This window comes from Podarcis liolepis, assembly GCF_965112155.1.
Source record: "Podarcis liolepis genome assembly, chromosome: 16".
Lineage (NCBI taxonomy): Eukaryota > Metazoa > Chordata > Lepidosauria > Squamata > Lacertidae > Podarcis > Podarcis liolepis.
Window position 1 is genome coordinate 7,656,004 of NC_139567.1, and position 20,139 is coordinate 7,676,142.

Consider the following 20,139-nt stretch of genomic DNA (forward strand, 5'->3'; position numbering starts at 1 on the left):
TATCTGTTTCAACAAGCTTTGTCTGATTCTTGACAGATTCCTGACCTCCAAGGCTCCTTGGAACTTTCTTTGAAAAACCTCATGGAAGGACTAGCAAGCTGCTTCCTACAGAATCAGGCCACTGGTCCATCTCACTCAGTGTTGCCTACACTGACAGGCAGCTGCTCTCATGGGACAAGGGTCTCTACAAGGCCCTGCCTGGAGACGACAGGCATTGCACCTGGGAGCTTTCTGCATGCCAAGCCGATGTTCTGCCACCGTGCCACAGTCCTTCCCTTTAGTAGATTTAGCTATTTGGTTTAAAAATATTTGAAGTTTCAATCCTCCCCCTCCTCTTCCTCTCTGACCCCAAATTATCTAGAAAGCAGAGAAGGAGAAGCAACTGCAGTCACAGGCCCAGGTGCCTCGCTTGTTTCCTCCCTCCTCCGCCATCTGCATCCAGCATCTCCCTCGGGGCTGTGACTCACCTAATGAAGTAGCAGCAGAAGATGAGGCTGAGCACAAAGACGAAGATCCCCGTGCCAAAAATCACCATGTAGATATTCAGCGGCAAGTCCTGGAATGTGATGGGAGGCATCGTGCACGACTTGTTGGTGTAAACCAGCCCCAAACCACAGAAGCATCCTGGAAGCCAGGAGGGTAGAAGGGAGAGAAAGAGAAGATGAGACTCAGGGGTGGAGAGAGACAGGAGAGGAAGGCAGCAGCACAGATCTCCTTAGGATCATAGAATTGTAGAGCTTGGAAGGGACCTCTAAGTTCATCTAGTCAACCCCTCGGCAAGGCAGGACTACGCAGCTAGCCCATACGGGGATCAAACCCATGACCGAAACTAAGCCGTGGAGAATAGGGATGGGCAAATCTGTCCCTTTCGGTTTCTCCAAGTTTGTCATTTTCCCCATCTTAAATTCCTTTCTCCACATTTCCTCCAATATACAGTACACATTTTTGCATGCGGTGTAAACTAAGGCAGTGTTTCCCAAACGGTTTTGGGCAACGGCACACCTGTTTACCGGGAAAAAATCTCGCGGCACACCACCATTAAAGCCCCGCCCCGTGACGTCAGCGCGCAGCGTCACGCCGGGAGGGACGCACAAAAGTGAAAGTTTTTTCCCTTCCCCTTGCCGGGGTGGGAGGAGGCAGCAGAGCGAGGGATTGAGGGACGGCGGCAGCTGAGGCGGCGGCGGCTGTTGTGGTGGTGGCGGCGATAGCGGGCGGAGGAGGAGCCGTCGCCGGGAGTTGCTGCTGCTGCTGCTGCTGCCCGGACATGCCGGCCTCCTCCTCCTCCGCTGTCTCGCGCTCCTCCCTTTTGCGCGCGCTGCCCCGCCGCTCGGCACCACCACCGCGGAGCCGCCCCCGGCTCGACGCGGATCCTCGCCGCCGCCGCCTCTCGCCGCCCGACTCGCCCGCCTCCCTCCCACGGCACACCAGCCGGTGTCTCACGGCACACTAGTGTGCCGCGGAACACCGGTTGGGAAACACTGAACTAAGGCACACCTTTCTGCAAGCTATTCCCCTAAATACAACACAATTTTTTTTGAATGCTATTTGCACAAATGCATATATTTTTGTGCATACTTTCCCTCAAACATAAGCCTTTTGGTTCATGTTGACTGAAGAACTGCATTGAAACATGTGAAGAAGTGTGAATTTGGAAGGATACTTCAGTTCGCACATCTGTTTGGGAAACGCAGACCAGGCAAAAGGCACTGAATTTCTCCCTCATCCCTCCTAGAGAATAAGGCGATGAATAGCTTCTAGTCATGATGGTTATAGGTACCATCTCCAGCACATACCATTTCCTTGCTTAGATAAACGAAAGAAAACCCCCTCATCCAAAAGAACAAAATCCAAACAATCACAAAAATAGGAAGCACTGATGGGAGCTTTTTATATTATCATTATGAGCCTCTTTGAGCTCAACAGTCTTGTGGAAAAGGGGAATACAAGTATTAAGGCAAAAGGCTAAAGGTAAAGGGACCCCTGACAGTTAAGTCCAGTCATGGACGACTCTGGGGTTGCGGCGCTCATCTCACTTTATTGGCCGAGGGAGCCGGCGTACAGCTTCTGGGTCATGTGGCCAGCATGACTAAGCCGCTTCTGGCGAACCAGAGCAGCACACAGAAACGCCATTTACCTTCCCGCCTGAACGGTACCTATCTATCTACTTGCACTTTGACATGCTTTGAACTGCTAGGTTGGCAGGAGCAGGGACCGAGCAACAGGAGATCACCCCGTCGTGGGGATTCGAACCGCCGACCTTCTGATCGGCAAGCCCTAGGCTCTGTGGTTTAACCCACAGTGCCACCTGCATCCTGTAAATCAAAAGGCTGCCTACTCCCATATGAACCTGTGCAGAATCTAAGAGCTCCTCCAGATGACCTATTTATTCCACATTCAACTTGATTTCCTTGCACAAAACTGAAGTAGGAGAATAGACTATCATATTTATTCCATTTTTTAATGGGGAGCTTATAAAACATTAACATTCATCCCAATCTGTTTATGGGGCATTTGCACATCTTCCCATTAGTAATTCATTCATCCCACCCTTTTATTGCTTTCCAAACTGCCAAATGTCAGGTGTTTTTTTGGCACCCCAAGGTCTACGTCAGAGGTCCTCCTCCTGTACCCTTTGGAGGTGGCAATTGGGTATTTTCAGTAGTGGCTTGGGATGCAAGGATCTGTCAATTCTGGTTCTCTCCATTTCTCATTTTTCCAGTCTTAAATTATGTTCTCCATATTTCTGCAGCAATTTGCTTTTAAAAAAAGGTCATGAATATTCACTAGCATTTTAAGTGTGTATTTCTCATAATAAACACATTTCTGTGTGAAGCTCTGTCTAATGTACACATTTCTGCAAAAACTTTCCCCTAATATAATGCATTTTTGCATGCCATTTTCACTAACATATTCATTTGTGTGCACACTTTCTCCCAAAACACGCATTTTTCTAAACACTGTTTGGCTGCAAAATTCGGGCAAGTGTGAATTTTGAAGGACAAATTTGATAGATTCACCTTAAAGGCACAATCCCAGTCCCCTTTCCCCTACATTCACCAAATGTCCGAAAGGAGTAAAAGAGCAATGGTAGAAGCAGAGCCTTAGGAATGCCCAGAATTTCACTGACCACAAAGAAATAATAAACAGCAAAGCCAGTGCAGTGTAGCATAGTGGTTAAAGTTTTCAAATGGTGCCTGGGAGGTCAGGGTTCAACTCCACACTCAGTCATGAAGATCACACGGTGACCTTGAACCAGTCAAGGTCTCTAAATCTAACCCACTTCTCAGGGCTGTTGTGAAGATAAAATGGGGTAACCAAACCTTCAGCCACTTGGAGGGAAATAATATTGCATTTTTATTTTTATTTAAATGATGACTTCCTTGGAACAGTCATCTTTTTCCTGCCCCACAACAGGAAATGATCAAAACATGATCCCATCCACTATTTAAGGAATCAGTGCACAAAAGGAGGTTTTTGCTGACTTTATCTGAAGCACAGAACAGCTGTGGCTGGTTACAGGAAGGCCTGCTGGAAAGCCAAAATAAGAAAAGAAAAGCCTTTGGTGGTGCGGGTGCTAATAGCAAAGCAGAAATGATTAACAATGTATTAAAAATGAAATAATCAGCTGAGGCAGGGGGCCAGTTCTGAGGAAGTCTCTCACCATCAGCTGTTCGCAGAGCGCTGGCCCTTCAGATCCAAGCAACAATCTCCATGAGAATGGCGGTGGGGGGAGGTGGGAGGTTTTTCAGGAAGAATTTGCTACCTTAATTAGGCAAATAATAGAAGTGTGTGTAGACATAGCTCTTGACCCTTGCTACACAACTCAAAAGTAGTATCTAGGTTCCAATGGAGACTAGCATTTCCTGTACAGATGGAGATAGATACACAGAAAGACCTATGGTCTCACAACAGCTGTCAAACTTGGCCCATAGCTGGTAGGGGAAAGAAAGATGAAGGCTGCAAGTCAAAATCCAGTTCCCCACTCCTGGGTTAGATGCATAAATAGTCTGACCTGATATCAGGCAATTTCCTTATGTTCTGTGAGCTCCTTACGTTCCCAAATGGCTGTGGGGACTGGAAGGGGGGGAATTGAGCTTCCAAGATGAGCACTATAGGAGTGTATTGTCCCCGACCCCAATTTCCTCTCCCCTGCAGAGATTGATTTGAGGGTGGACAGAAAGGACTCCGCAAGCTGGTGTATTATCTACAGGCAGATCTCTTTCTTTCTGAGTAATTGCCTCAGAGTCTGCTGTTTGAAAGGATAAGCTTGCAGAGATCAATGTCTCTAGAGAGATCTGCCTAGACATTGGGAAGGACGGGGGAGGAGTGGAAGGGGGAAATTAGCACTTCAATAATGAGGCACTGAAGTCCCTTTGATAAAACCGAATCAGGGACACCACCTGGGCCCAGACGCAGACTGCACCCCTTGTTTCAGGACCACAGGCTGAGAAAAACAAAATGGTTTTCCTATACACACACGCCGAGGATCACTGAAGATATAAAGCCAGCCTAGGATTCCAAAAATACACGTATTCCACTGAGACAGATATTGCTGTGAATTATTCCAGACATCACCTCCTCAGCAACTGAAGCTTCCCCAGTAGTGCCAAACCCAGAAGGGGGGAAAAAAGTCCTTATTCACGCAGGGAGCAGTGGTTCAGCTCCAGACCCTGGCACAAGGCACCCTTTGCAGGATACACACCCTGAATGGGCTCCTCTTCCCAAGCACCACTGTCACTGCTGCCTATTTAACTTCTGTGTGTCCAATTTGGCCTACAGCATCTTTGCCTTGCTGTTGTCTCCATTGGACCATCTGGAGCTGCATTATCAATTTGGATTGGCTGGGGCTCTGGAGGGTCTTGGCTAGAAGTTGTTGCCATCACCTACTAGCCAGGCTAGCAGGGAGGAGTGACAGGGACATGGGGCCAGAAAGCTCATTTTCTAGTGCAATAGCCAATGTAGTGCCCCCTCCCAAGGGTGTTGGCCTACAACTCCCATCAGCCCCAGTCAGTATGGCAGATGGTCAGGGATGATGGGAATTGTAGTCCAACAACATCTCGAGGGCACTACATCATCATCAATTTATTTATACTCCATATTTTTCCCTAATGGGGAAGGCTTATGGATAAAAACAAGAATTGCTAATAACTTGGGGGGGGGGGGGACAAGTAAACCTTGATGGAATTCAAACTATATACAGTAATATACAAAATCTGTTTGTTGACTCCCAAACAGATTTTATATCTGAAAGCGGAGATGAATGCTACACCCCATAGTCGAATTTGACTGGACTTAACCGTCCAGGGGTCCTTTACATTTTTTTGACTACCCCGTCCTAGTAGACTGCTTTGGTGAATTAAAAACCAATCATTTGCTACATTTAAAATGCTTTAAAAGAATTATATAAAAATAACATTTAGAGGCAAACCTCCCCAATTCACACTTTCCAAGACTTTACGTGAACCGAAACACAGCAGTTCTTCGAAATTTGCACTTTTCCAAATTTTGAAATGCAATTCTCCAACCAAGTAACAGGTACAAAAATGCATGTGCTGTGCTAGAGTAAAGTGTGCATAAAATGTGTATATTAACTAAAATAACAAGCCAAAGTGCATTATATTAGCAAAAAATGCTTTGTAAACATGCGTCCATTAGGAAAATTGCATACAAAAATTTGAAATACTGGTGAATTTTCAGAACATTAAAAACAACAACAAAAAAACCCCCTACCATCTGTATGGAAATTTGGAAACTGAACTTAAGACTGGGGGGGGGAATGCAAAACTGAGATGAAATGAACATATTTTCCCATTCCTACTCTCAACTAGTGAATATTTAAACACATGAGGGTTTCAGACTCTTGAAGAGTCTACAGCCTATCCCATGCCACAAGCAGGACTTTCATATCATCACACATCAACTGAAGCACCTTAGTTTGCAACATATGATGTTCACATATTCAGCTGGGAACCACCACCCATTAACTGAAGTCAAGTATCTGTATTTGCGATCCAGTCTTATAATCCCCTCCATCTATCCCTTTGGAAGCATGTACATGATCATATAAAGAAAGTCATTAAACTCTTGATGGCGTACGTGGGCCCACAGTGCATGTTTATAGCCAATATGGAGATACGCGATTGCCAGATGTTTCCTGCAGCTGAAGACTGCAAAATTCAAGCCATTGGGTAGAAGCTATTGCAGTGCTAAGAGAGCGTTCAGAACACACAAAGATTTCTGCTTGTGCAAAGAAACTTCCTTCCTCTCTCCTTTCCCAAACCCCACAAATCTGTTCTAAGGGTTCCCCGAACCCCTAGTGGTGGTTCTGCTGTGCAAGTAGAAATCCTTGCACAGATGGGGCAGGTCAGCTGAATACTGACCATTGATCCTGAACTGACTGAGAGGGCAGGAGCTGGTGTTTTGGGCTTTTGGTGCTGACCTTTAAAGCCCTAAACGGCCTCGGTCCTGTATACCTGAAGGAGCATCTCCACCCCCATCATTCAGCCTGGACACTGAGGTCCAATGCTGAGGGCCTTCTGGTGGTTCCCTCGCTGCGAGAAGCCAAGTTACAGGGAACCAGGCAGAGGGCCTTCTCGGTAGTGGCACCCGCCCTGCGGAATGCCCTCCCACCAGATGTCAAAGAGAACAACAACTACCAGACTTTTAGACGACATCTGAAGGCAGCCCTGTTTAAACAGGGAAGCTTTTAATGTTTGAGGCATTACTGTATTTTATATTGTGTTGGAAGCTGCCCAGAGTGGCTGGGGAAACCCAGCCAGATGGGTGGGGTATAAATTATTATTATTATTATTATTATTATTATTATTATTATTATTATTATTATTATCATCATCATCATCATCATCATCATCATCACATTTCTATCCCACCTTTCCCCCAATGTGGTTACATGGCTCTCTTCCTCCCCGTTTTATCCTCATCTCACAACAACCGTGTGAGGTAGGTTAGGCTGAGAGACTGTGACTGGCTCAAAGTCACCCAGTGAGTCTCATGGCTGAGTGAGATTTGAACCCTAGCCATCCAGATCCTAGGCCGGCCCTCTAACCACTACGCTAGACTGGCTCTCCTTCTAACAAGCATCGTCACTCAATGAAAAAAATATATTTAGAACTCGCGACATCCAGACAGAAGCAACTGCAAGAACCAGTTTACAAAGCTGGGGTTCTTTGCAGAATTGTTTCTCCACAGCGAACCCTTCTCTGCTAATATGGAAAAAATGAACAGCTAGAAGCCGCCCATTTCGAGGCAACAAGAAAATTCAGCAGCATTACGTAGTGCAGCGACCTAGATATTGTTTGGACGTCTTTAAAGGGGGTGGGGGGAATAAATGAAAATCAGCAGGCAAAATCAGAGGCAGAAAACAATGTGGGCTGTTGCAGTGACATAAAGGAAGACCAACGTACCATGATTCCTGTGCGCAAGAAATCCAACTCCCCCAAAATTCTGAAGCTGCCTTAAGAAAAATTAAACTATTAGTCTAGCTCAATATTGTTGATTCTAAGCTGATGGGCTCTCCATGGTTTCAGACAAGGGCCTCTTCCAGCCCTGCATGGAATGGGGAGACACTGCAGAAAAGGCCCATTCCATCTCTGGATGGAAAACATGTATATGTGTGAGGGCATGGTTTACTGACTGGCTGGACCGCTAAACAAAGCATTCCATACTGCAACATTTTGTTGCAGGTCCCTTTTGAGTTATATACTGTTATTTAAGGCACTACAGCTTTATCCTGCCTTGACAGAGATAGCTAAGCTGTGCCCCAGCCCCTCAATAAGGTTGCTGGACTGCAACTCCCATCAGCCCTGACCATTGGGCGATCCTTCCTGAGGCTGGCGGAAATTGGAGTCCCAACAATATAGTAATAACAATAATAAAATTTCTTATACCCTGCCCATCTGACTGGGTTACCCCAGTCACTCCAGGCGGCTTCCAACAATACAATTAAAACAAAGCAACAAAACAAAGCAACAAAACAAACAAACAAACAAACACACACACACACACACACAACACCATCAAAGATAAAAAGCTTCCTGAAACAGGACTGCCTGATGTCTATGAAAATTTATATAGTTGACATCTGCCAGGAGGGCATTCTACAGGCTGGGTGTGACTACTGAGAAGCCCCTCCACCTGGTTCCCTGTAACTTCACTTCTTGCAGTGAGGGAACCACCAGAAGGCCCTCAGAGCTGGACCTCAGTGTCCAGGCTGAGCGATGGGGTGGAGACGCTCCTTCAGGTATACTGGGCTGAGGCTGTTTAGGGCTTTAAAGGTCAGCACTTTGAAATGTGCTCGGAAACGTACTAGGAGCCAATCTTAGGACCAGTGTAATATGGTCCTGGTGGCCGTTCCCAGTCATCAGCCTAGCTGCTGCATTCTGGATTAGTTGTAGTTTCTAAGTCACCTTCAAAGGTATCCCCACATAAGAGTGCATTGTAGCAGTTCAAGCGGGAGATAACCAGAGTTATGTACCACTCTTGCGATACAGGGCACAGGCAGGCAGGGTCTCAGCCTGAGTACCAGATGGAACTGGTAGACAGCCATCTAGGACACAGAGTTGGCCTGCACTTCCCTGGACAGCTGCGAGTCCAAAATGTCCCCCAGGATGCACATCTGATCCTTTAGGGCAGGGGTCAGCAAACTTTTTCAGCCGTGGGCCGGTCCACCGTCCCTCAGACCATGTGGTGGGCCGGAATATATTTTTGGGGGGAGAAATGAACGAATTCCTATGCCCCACAAATAACCCGGAGATGCATTTTAAATAAAAGCACACATTCTACTCATGTAAAAACACGCTGATTCCCAGAGTGTCTGCAGGCCAGATTGAGAAGGCAATTGGGCCACATCTGGCCCACGGGCCTTAGGTTGCCTACCCCTGCTTTAGGGGCACATTTACCCCACTCAGAACTAGAGAGCCCCCCACACCTGCCCACCCCCTGTCTCCCAGAAACAGTACTTATGTCTTGTCAGGATTCAGTTTCAATCCATTAACCGCCACCAACCCCTGCACAGCTGTCATTGTTTGAACCAGCCCCTGCAGCTCTGCCTTTAACAGTCTTTTGGTTTGCAGGACTTAGCAATCAAATCAAATCTATTATTTTTTTAACAGCATGCTAATATAAATTATCTCTGCAACCCTGCATCTGGCCACCCAAGCCATCCCACTAACAAAAGCTTCCCCTGATTTCCCCTTACAACAGCCATTTTCAGCTTCCAGGCTCAGTTTGCTTATTTAGCAGAAAGTTATAAAGCTCTAACATTTGAGGCTTAAGCAGGCAAGTGGCAGACACACTCTGTTGCCAGAGGTCAAGGTCAGGCCAACAGGACTCTTGCCACACAAGTGCCATCTGATTCTACAGCTCCGCTCGAGGCAAAGGCACATGACTATATTTGAATCCTGGAGTCCTGGACCTATTCTCTGGGTGCTGGGAGCGCTTCATGAAGCTGTCAGGAATTGCAATTCATTTGCCTGCTGGAGAACTTTCAAAACGTGGAGTAAGCCAGGTGGCAGTGGATCAAAAATCTGGATGACTGTAGTTTTATTATTATTATTATTTTTAATCATTAGTTCCCGTAGACAAAGAAAACTTGGCACTAAGCGCTACTATCGTACTCAGTGCTGCTCTGAAAGATTAAAAGAAGATAAAAGGTGTCTATATTGAAGCTGAACCTGTTGAAGCAAACCCATTCTAGTAACTTGTTCATAATTCTAAGAACCACCTAATTCACAAACTGCCTGTGCAGACAAGCTGAAATGTTTTCCATTTTCTGGTGGATGCTATGCAAGGGACCTGCAACAAGATGTTGCAGCATGGTGTTGTCCTGTTCAGGGTTCCAGCTAGTGACTCCCTTTCCCTAAATACTCCATTCCACCCACCCAATTTTTCTGTCATTCTCATCCATCCAACATGCATTTAGCATTCCATGGCTACCCAGTAGGTTGTTTTAGGGAGGGGGTCCCAAGCATTGTTTACAGGGTTCCCCAGAAGTCTGCTGCTATCTCCCTCATGTGCATGACTGGTGCCACTTCAGCTACAAAAGTATTGCCACTTGGAGCAGGAGTTGGATCCTTAAGAGCCTGAAAGCATCAAGCTTTCTTGACGTAGCTCCTGTGCTCATGGAAGACTTGTCAGAGCTCATCTCCTGCTCCCTTTTCTCCTGCCTTCACGGAGCCCAGAAAGCCTCAGGGGCTCGGTTGCTTCAGGTCCCTAGCAGAGCATTCTTCTTTTCTACATTGGTCCCTTACCTTTCTCGCCCTGATCTGGCCACAGTGATCCATGCGATGGTCACCTAAAGGCTTGATTATTGTAACTCGCTCTGCGCGGGGCTGCCCTTGAAGCGGACCCAAAAACTCCAGTGGGTGCAGAATGCCGCGGCGAGGCTCCTTACGGGGTCCTTGCTGCGGGATCACATTCATCCAGTGCTTTACCAACTGCACTGGCTCCCGGTGGATGGAGTATAGGGTCAGGTTTAAGGTGCTGGTTTTGACCTTTAAAGCCCTATGCGGCCTAGGACCCACGTACCTACGGGACTGCCTCTCTTGGTATGTCCCATGGAGGACCTTAAGGTCTACAAATGACAACACTTTGGATGTCCCAGGTCTCAAGGTGGTTAGATTGGTCTCAACTAGGGCCAGGGCCTTTTCAGTACTGGCCCCGACTTGGTGGAACGCTCTGTCACAAGAGACTAGGGCCCTGCGGGACTTGACATATTTCTGCAGGGCCTGCAAGACAGAGCTGTTCCGCCTGGCCTTTGGTTTGGACTCAGTCCGACCCTTATGTTTCCCTCCCCTTATGGTTTTGATGAGGCTGCATTTTAACCTGTATTTTATATTGGTTTTTTCCCCCTATTATGTTTTTACTGTAATTTTACTGTTGTTAGCCATCCTGAGCCCGGCTCTGGCCGGGGAGGGTGGGGTATAAATAAAATTTATTATTATTTATTATTGTTGTTGTTGTTATTATTACATGGGGTAGGGAAGCTTTTCGGCTCCACGGGCCTGATTCTTATCAGGCCCCACCCCTGCAGGCCAACTTTGACAAGTGGGGAGGGCAACACACCTGCCAGCCACTGGAGAGGGAAGCCTGGCAAAACCCTGGAGGTCAGGTGCTTGGGAATCTCTTGCACCCAAATAGGGCAAGACTGACTTCCCAACGCATCGAGTAATGTGCAAGGGGGTTGATCCTGCTTTGTGCAGGGATCAGCTGCATGCACAGCTGAATAGGGCAGGATTGCATGCCCCCATCCCCGCAATCAGCTGATGGGCAAGCGGTCCAGTCAAGCTTTCTCCAGGATCCGCCACCCTGTTCCATCCCATCAGCTGCCCACCTGGGTGATGTCACCTGATTGACAGGTGGGCGTGATTTCAGGTGAGCGGCTTCAAATTGGAACCCCTGGCAGGAACCCAAGATTGGGCTAGATGTTCCCTAACTTTGCTTTCTTTTAGGGGCGAAACCACTCCTAGCAGAAAAATAATGCTATTTGTTTCAATTTAGTGCTAGGAAGAAGGTGTTCTGTGCATCAGACGGGGGCGGGGGGGGGGGACGACTGCTGCCATAATAATAATAATAATAATAATAATAATAATAATAATAATAATAATAATAATTTATTATTTATACCCCGCTAATCTGGCTGGGCTTCCCCAGCCACCCTGGGCGGCTTCCAACAAAATATTAAAATACCGTAATGCATCAAACATTAAAAGCTTCCCTAAACAGGGCTACCTTCAGAAGTCTTCTAAAAGTCTGGTAGTTGTTTATCGCTTTGACATCTGGTGGGAGGGCGTTCCACAGGGCAGGTGCCACTACCGAGAAGGCCCTCTGCTTGGTTCCCTGTAACTTGGCTTCTCGCAGGGAGGGAACCACCAGAAGGCCCTCGGCGCTGGACCTCAGTGTCAGGGCAGAACGATGGGGGTGGAGACACTCCTTCAGGTATACTGGACCGAGGCCGTTTAGGGCTTTAAAGGTCAGCACCAACACTTTGAATTGTGCTCGGAAACGTACTGGGAGCCAATGTAGGTCTTCCAAGACCGGTGTTATGTGATCTTGGCAGCCGCTCCCAGTCACCAATCTAGCTGCAGCATTCTGGATTAGTTGTAGTCACCTTCAAAGGGGTCACCCACAATCCAACATACTTTCAGTATAAACAAAATCAGGGGTGCCATCTACATTGACTGGCAGTGGCTCCCAAGAGTTTCAGGCAGGAGATGTTCCCAGCTCTCAAATCAGATGCACAGCTTGTCAGTGGGTCTTTGGGTCTGGCTTCTCACCAGAGGGTTGGTGGGTCAATCCCACTCAGGGCAGGATTCCTGCATTGCAGAGGGTTGGACTAGATTACTCATGGGGTCCCTTCCAACTCTACAATCCTACGATTCTATGATTCTTCAACAAGGCTGGCTTACCACATTTCGAAGTGAAGCAAATAAACATTACCATCAAAAATAGCTCCAATCTTCCAAATATGGCCATTTACTCCAAAGTCTACGATTAACAGCAGGTGCGTGAAGAAGAGGGAGAAGATCTGCTTTGTGAGAAACTCTGATGGAGTCCTTGTGCTATTTGCAGTATTCTCCCACTTCCCGTAGGTCACCTCCTTCACAGAGGCGAACGGTTCACCTGGAGAGTCAGCTCACTGATGCAGCTAGAGAGGCTCAACCCCACGCAACACAGAAAGTGAGAAACTGGAACGAAACTAGGGGTTTATGTAAAGGCCTTTGTGTGGGGGTGAGCAGCAGCTGCAACTGGGTTTCCTGACAGGGAGAAGATGGTGCCTGTTCTCTACAGACAAACTGACAGATGAGGTTCAATCCCTGGCATCTCCAGGTAGAGCTGGGAGAAAATCCTGTTTGAAACCCTAAAAAGCTGCTGTCAGTCTGTGTAGACAATACCAAGGGAGATGGATCAATCGTGTGACTCAGTATAAGGCAGCCTCCTATGTTCCTACTCTGACTGGCAGCAGCTCTCTGGGGTTTCAGGCAGAGATCTTTCTTTCACATTAATTGCTGGGTTGCTTTCCCCCATCCCCCAAAATGGAGGTGCTGAGGATCAAACCTGGATGCAAAGCAACTGCCCTACGAATGAGCTATCCCTTCCCCTGCAGTTCCTAGTTCATGATTTAATATTGAGAGGGACAGTGTGGTATAATGGTTAGAGTACTGGACTAGGAGCTGGAAGACCAGGGTTCAAATTCCCACTCAGCCATAAAGCACGCTGGGTGACTTTGGGCCAGTTACCATCTCTCAGCCTAATCTACCTCACAGGGTTGTTGTGAGGATTTTTAAAAATGGTGAGGAGAACCATGTACTTGAGCTCCTTGAAGGAAAAGGTGAGATATAAATGTAATGAATGAATAGATACCGTATTTTTCACCCTATAAGACGCACCTAGTTTTTGGAGGAAGAAAACAAGGAAAAAAATATTCTGAATCTCAGAAGCCAGAACAGCAAGAGGGATCGCTGTGCAGCAAAAGCAGCAATCCCTCTTGCTGTTCTGGCTTCTGGGATAGCTGCGCAGCCTGCATTCACTCCATAAGACACACACAGCCTGCATTCGCTCCATGCACACACATTTCCCCTTACTTTTTAGGAGGGAAAAAGTGAGCCTTATAGAGCAAAAAATACGGTAAATAATCTGGAGTTGCAGATTTCAGTCTGAATAAATCACTGGGGATTTTAAATGTCTGCATCCTGAGGTTAAAATGCTCTGCCAACCTTGCTTGGGATTAAGCCCCATGGACTTACTTAAGAGTAGATGCGCACAGGATTGTGCTGCAAATTAAGCTGTGGGTGGCCCCAACCCATGCACCTTTGCCACTGTCAACACTCAGCACTGAATCCAACCCAATATTTTGTTTGCCTTTGAAAAAATTATGGCTGGGAAAAGCTTGCATGCAAAGGAACACAAAAGCAACAGCAGGAAGAGAGAGGAGGACTCTTTAGCTGTGTAGATTGCATCTGCTTAGAGAGGGGGCTGAACCTGCCCGGGGGCCAGAGGCAAAAGTGAGTGGAGTAACTGGTGAAAAAGGTACCTTTGTACAGCCAGACTATTTTCGACACACACCTCTCGCTATGCTCCAGCCAGACAAGGAAAAAGCGTCATCTGAGTTCAAAGGCACATTCCAGCCAGGCAAAAACACTCAAGGAAAGCATGAAGCAGGGCTGGGGGAGGGGGCTATGGCTGGCAGAGGTTGGAGAGTCCCAAGGGCCAGACAGAGAGGGCCACATTTGGTTCCCAGGCCTAGAATTCCCTCCCATGGCCTTAGAAGACATCTGGCCTCTGGCCCTCCAGATGTTTCTGGACTGCAGCTTCCATCATGTCTGGCAATTAGCCATGCTGATGGGTCCAGCAACATCTGGAGGGTCACCAGTTCTCCACCCCTGGCTTAGAGGATGGTCCCAGAACCATCTTAATAGGAACACTGAAAGCCTATCAGCATCACCCCTGGCACTCCAGATGTTGTGGACTACAACCCCTAACAGCTCCAGCCAGCTTGGCCAATGCTCATGGGCGATGGGAGCTGTGGCCCAAAAACATCTGGAAGTCCCTGGATCGGGGAAGGCACTGATATCCTCTGACAGCTGCAGACGTCCAGGGTCTCAGGCAGAGAGAAGGCCTTTCCACCACTTCCTACATACCCGATCTGAAATGGAGAGGCGTGGGAGAAAACCTGGGGCCTTTTGCGTTCAAGACGCATGATTTACAACTAGGCTGAGTACATCCCTTAAAAGTCCATTTGCTCCCTAGAGTTTAGGGTTTATAGACTAGAATTCTTAATTATTAATAGCGCATGTTGGGTGTGCTTATAAGATGAGCTGCCCCTTTCCCAAGAACCAAATGAGAAGTGACGTGAGTGATCCTTAATAAAATCTGCTTTTTAAAACAAAACTAAAACAACTTTAAAGCGGCCAGGGGAAGCTTTGATTTGGTTCAGACCAAATCAGTACAGGGGGAAGGAATGATGATTATACTCCAACCACTCCCCAAACTGTTGTTTTTCTTTTTGTTTTGGTGACACTGTTTTAAAACTGCTTTAAACAGTATTTTAAATTTCTGTAACTCGCCCTGAGACCTTAGAGTAAGGGGCGGGTAGCAAATTAAAATAACAGCAACAAAATCTGGAGGAACACTGGTTCCCCAATCACTGCTTTAAACTTTCATCACTGTGTGATTTTCTTAACTCGGACAGTTCCTCCAAAGATGCTGTTTGTTTTGCTTGAAGAAAGCAAAATATACACACAGACGTGCTCCAGATAACTGCAGGCACAGCTGACCTAATAACACTTTCAGTAGATGTGTGTGTGATTTAGATCAGGGAAATGGCCGGGGTGGGAGAATAGGGTTAAAAACCCCTGCCAGTGTTGTCAAAGCTCTGCTCAAGTACCATTGAGCAAGTAGTTAGGCTATGTGGTGTAGTGGTCAGAGCGCTGTTCTAAGACTGGGGAGATCTGGGTTCAAATCCCCACGCAGGCATGAAATTCACTGGTCTGACATCAGGCTAGTCACATTCTCTCAGGTTTACCTACCTCACAAGGCTGATGTGAAGCTAAAACGAGGAGAGGAATTATGCTTGCTACCCCTGAGGTGCTTGGGAGAATAAGAAGATTTGAGCATGGGTCCGCTACACCATACTTATGGGTCCAACAATCAGCAAACGAGGCCTTGTTGTTGGTGGTACCAGCACCAGGGGCTGCCCGGTTGACAGGTTCTTTGGGGGAAGCCATGACCTGCGGCATGAGAGTATTTTAAATGTATGGATGCGAGCTCAGCCTCGGCCTCCATCTGCAATATGGGGAATCAGAATGCTAACTCCAGAATCTTCTGCTCTGTTCCACACAAAGTAGGAATTGAGCCTTTTGTGTGGTGGCCCCTATCCTTTGGAATTCCATCCCCTTGAATATTAGGCAGGCACCCTCTCTCTTGCCTGGTTGGCCCCCACTGGAGACCTTCCTCTTCCAACAAGCCTTTTGAATTGAAATCTTTTCCAGTTTGCACCTGGAATTGTTTTTAAGATGCTTTTTCACTTCTTGTTTGCTGCAACAAACAAATTCAAGGGCAGATTCCAGCCAAGCAAAAACACTTAAATGGGGTGCAAAGAAGGGGGAGGGCATGGCCTGGCAAGAGTCCCAAGGGTCACAAAAAGATGTCTGGGGGCAGTGGACGCTGCATCTGTTCCCTGGGCCTGGGGTCGTTCTAGGGGTAAAGGGGACCCCTGACCATGAGGTCCAGTCATAACTGACTCTGGGGTTGCGGCGCTCATCTCGCTTTATTGGCCGAGGGAGCCGGCATACAGCTTCCAGTCATGTGTCCAGCATGACTAAGCCGCTTCTGGCGTACCAGAGGAGCGCACGGAAATGCCGTTTTCCTTCCCGCCGGAGCAGTACCTATTCATCTACTTGCACTTTGATGTGCTTTCGAACTGCTAGGTTGGCAGGAGTAGGGACCGAGCAACGGGAGCTCACCCCGTCACACGGGGATTCGAACCGCCGACCTTCTGATTGGCAAGTCCTAGGCTCTGTGGTTTAACTCACAGTGCCACCCGCGTCCCAGAAGGTTGTTCTACCCCTGTCTTAAAAGTTTGCTATGAGGATTACAACTAGCTGATGCTTTCAAAAAGCTTTGAGCAATTGAAAAGCATATGCAAAGATTAAATGTTATTAAAGTACATTCATGGTTAACATTGGACAAGAATTATGATTGCGACACAGCCCACAGGCAGCTGTGATGCGGTTTGGCTATCAACACTGCAAGCCTTCTCGAAACCAAAAGTAACTGACCATGGTTTACTTAGCCTCTCCTAGGGAGAGGTTTAAAATTGATAGGGCTGTAGCCCAGTGGTACAGCATCTGCTTTGTTTGCACACCAAAGATCCCAGGTTCAATCCCTGACATTGGGCTGAGAACATCTCCCCACCTGAAGAATGGCTGTCTGTCAGTGGAGACATTACAGAGCTCAACAGGCCACATAATCACAGAAGAACTGTAGAATTGGAAGGGACTAGCCCTCTGTAATGCCCAACTTGGGGCTCAAACCCATGACCAAGAGATTAAGAGTCTCATGTGCTACTGACTGAGCTGTCCACAGGGCTTAAGACAGCTTCCTATTTATTTATTTATTTATTTACTTACTTCATTTATATACCACCTTTTCCTCCAAGCTCAAGGTGGCATACAGAGTCCTCCTCCTCCCCATCTGAAGTAGGTCAGGCTGATTTGAACCTTGACCTTCCAGTGCTCTAACCACTACATCACACTGGCTCTCATGTTCCCGTTCTGTATTTAGCAGTACAGTCGTTGCAGACGGTCCTGAGTGTGGGGACTCGGTCTGCCTTTCAGTGTACAGATCTGCTTCAATTACAGGTTTTTTTTTTTTAATGGTGGGAAAAGCAGCAGCAAAGTGAGACATAAGAGGTTAATTGAGCCTCTGACTTTGATGCCTGAGTGTCTGTGTGTACTCAAAATAAACCAGCCGGCTCTCTCCTCCTCCTCTTCCCCTTCCCTTCCATTGTCTTTGAAGCACATGGCCTAAAGGCTGGATGCTAGTTAAATTTCATGGAACTATAAAGGGAGATGGGGCGGGGGGGGGGGGGAGAGAAGGAAGGAAGAAGAAAGTCAGAGAACAAAAGCTACTTGAAATAATTAATCCAGGCTCATCCCAAGCAGGGCTCTGCTCCTTTTAATTAACCATTAGCCCTTCTACAAAAGCAGTCACCATCTGCTAGGCCTTCTGAACGAAGCGCTCCCCACACCCCCCCCAAAACTAAAACACTGTAATGAGGTTTTAAAGCGCTGTGCAAATGGTGTCCCCTCTGCAGCTGGGCAATTTCACGACAATCTCTGCCCTCTCCATAAGGAGGGGAGGGGGGCTAAGAAAGTCTGGAGCAAATGCACTGTTTATTTTGGGAACCCGTTTTAGCAGAAGGAAAACAATGCCAGCCCATCATTCTTAGGGCAGACACTTGGGTAGCTTAAACAGATCCCTGTTTGAGAGGGGATAACTTAGCAACTGTTTAGCAATAGGTACACTTGGCATTCTTGGCATATGGCTGCTTTTAATTATGCCCTTGACTCAGTGCTTTAGTGTTTCAATTGTCATCCTGATATTGTGGTTTTGCTTTAGATTATCTTTTTAAAACGGTGTAAGCTGCTTTGGGGGCGGATATTTGCAGGAAAACAACACAACAACCAATAGCCAAGAGGAATGCAAGGGGTTGGACTAGATGGCCCTTGGGTCCCTTCCGACTCTACAATTCAATGATTCTATTAACTGGAAAAAAGACAATGGTTTGTGTCTGTGTGGGGCAGGAATTATAGCCTTAGGCTCCGATTCTACACATTTTCAATGGGGCTCACTCCTGAGCAAGCACACATAGCATTGCGTATGTCAAAGCAATGCATATAATGGAATTTGAAAGTAAATTACAGGCAGCCCTGTTGTCCCATGGGGGGGGGGAATACCCAAAAGTTAACAGCAGAGGAACCCCTCTATGAAGACCAACTAAAACGTCACAAAGGAGTTAAGCAAGGACGCAACCATATTGGCAGCTCTTCTGAACTGAGCACATACCATAGATTTAAAGCGCAACCCTCTGCACACAAAGAATCATGGGAACTGTAGTTTACCCTTCACAGAGCTCTTACCACGCTATAGTTCCCAGCATTCTCGTGTGGGGTTGTTTTTTTTTTTAATGTATGGTGGAAAAAGGGACGACCTTTCGGCTTTTCGAGTCGGCGATGCTTTGGGGAGGGGCTGGACCTGACTCGGTGTCCTCAAGACGCTGTTTCCAAAGTAACAACGAAGAAGGGAGCCTTACCCCGGAGCGAAAGAATGCCCTCAATTTCTCCTCCCTCCCCTGCGAACCATCCCGGCAGGTTCCTTTTGGTCTCTTTAAAATCTGGGGAGTTTTTGTTTACAGACAGATTTTTTAAAAAAAGATAAAATAAACAGGATCTGCATCTCCACCCGAAGACCGGACAATGAACTTGGCCGCCCGCAATGCCTGTGATTTGTTCGTTTTAAAGGAGCGGGGAGGTGAGGGGTTGGTTTTTGGCCAGCCCGTTTCTCCATCATCATCATCATCATCATCATCATCATCATCACCATCACCACCCTGGGTCGGACAAGCTTACCGTTACACCACTGGAACGGGTGCATCAGAGTCCCCAGCTCAGCTGCTTGCAAAAAACACCCGAGGTGCAGAAGGAAAATAAATACATAAATAAATAGATAGATAAAACAAAGCCGCCCCCCCCCCAAGAGAAGCCCCCTCTCTCCGCCCCCAATGCTCAGTTCGATTGGGGCTCAATAGTTCAAGGAGGCAGTCTTCTCTTCCTGGATCAGCAGCATCAATTGCAAGCCAAGGGCAGGGGAGGGGAGAAAAACCTGCACAAAGGGGCCAAAGGAGGCTGATTCCGACGAGCAGCGCGCACGCGACGGCCGGCCCCTCCGCGAAGCTCGTCAGCAGCGCTTTCCCGGGGAAAAGATTGTTTCTCGCGGATACGTTCTACGAGGTTTGGGGACCTGACCCCCGGGCACGGAGACACCGCCCCCGAAAACCCCGCCCCCTTCAAGAAGCAGCCAATCGCCGCCGCCAGCGAGCGGGGCTTATTAGCATGCTTTCTTTGGATGTCAACCGGGAGATGCGCCGGATGGGCTGCCTTTGGAACGCGGTTGCAGCCTATGGCGCTGCGGGCTTCGAGAGAGACAGAGATCGACCCTCTTATTCCGCTGAAGGATTCCAAGCGTGAAGTTTAAATGGGACGGGATGGGCAGCAGTGGAGTTGCGGCTCTCTAGATGTTGCTAGACTACAACTCCCATCATCCCTGAGCCCTAGCCGTGCTAACTTTGTCTGATGGGAGTTGGGAGGGAGTTCATTTGGAGGGTCACAAGCACCTGACTGCTGCCTTATGGGGTGGGTGGTGTTTAGTTTTGGGTGGTTTTGGGTAGTTTTGTTCTGAAAAAATACAGGGCAGGGTGGAGCAGGGCGGTTGGTGGTCAATTTTTCGCCTCCATCTGAAGTGACTTTAAGCAACCCATTAGAATCTATTGCAGCCTAACAGAATGGCCCCTCTGGAATTGGTCGCACTTGCATGTACACATAAATTTCTAAATCTGTCTGT

General features: G+C 47.5%; 1 protein-coding gene across 2 annotated transcripts in view; it reads right to left on the reverse strand.

The window, feature by feature from the left end:
* RNF122 (ring finger protein 122) overlaps positions 1 to 19,533 on the reverse strand; it is a 35,088-nt gene extending 15,555 nt beyond the window's left edge. For both annotated transcript variants that reach the window (XM_083480815.1, XM_083480814.1), the window contains exons 1-2: positions 19,149 to 19,533; positions 468 to 624 (exon numbers count right to left, since the gene is read on the reverse strand). In XM_083480815.1, coding sequence (XP_083336941.1) covers positions 468 to 624; positions 19,149 to 19,173 — 182 coding nt within the window. In that variant the 5' untranslated portion in view covers positions 19,174 to 19,533. The remainder of the gene's footprint in view (positions 1 to 467; positions 625 to 19,148) is intronic.
* Between the last annotated feature and the right edge of the window lie 606 nt (positions 19,534 to 20,139).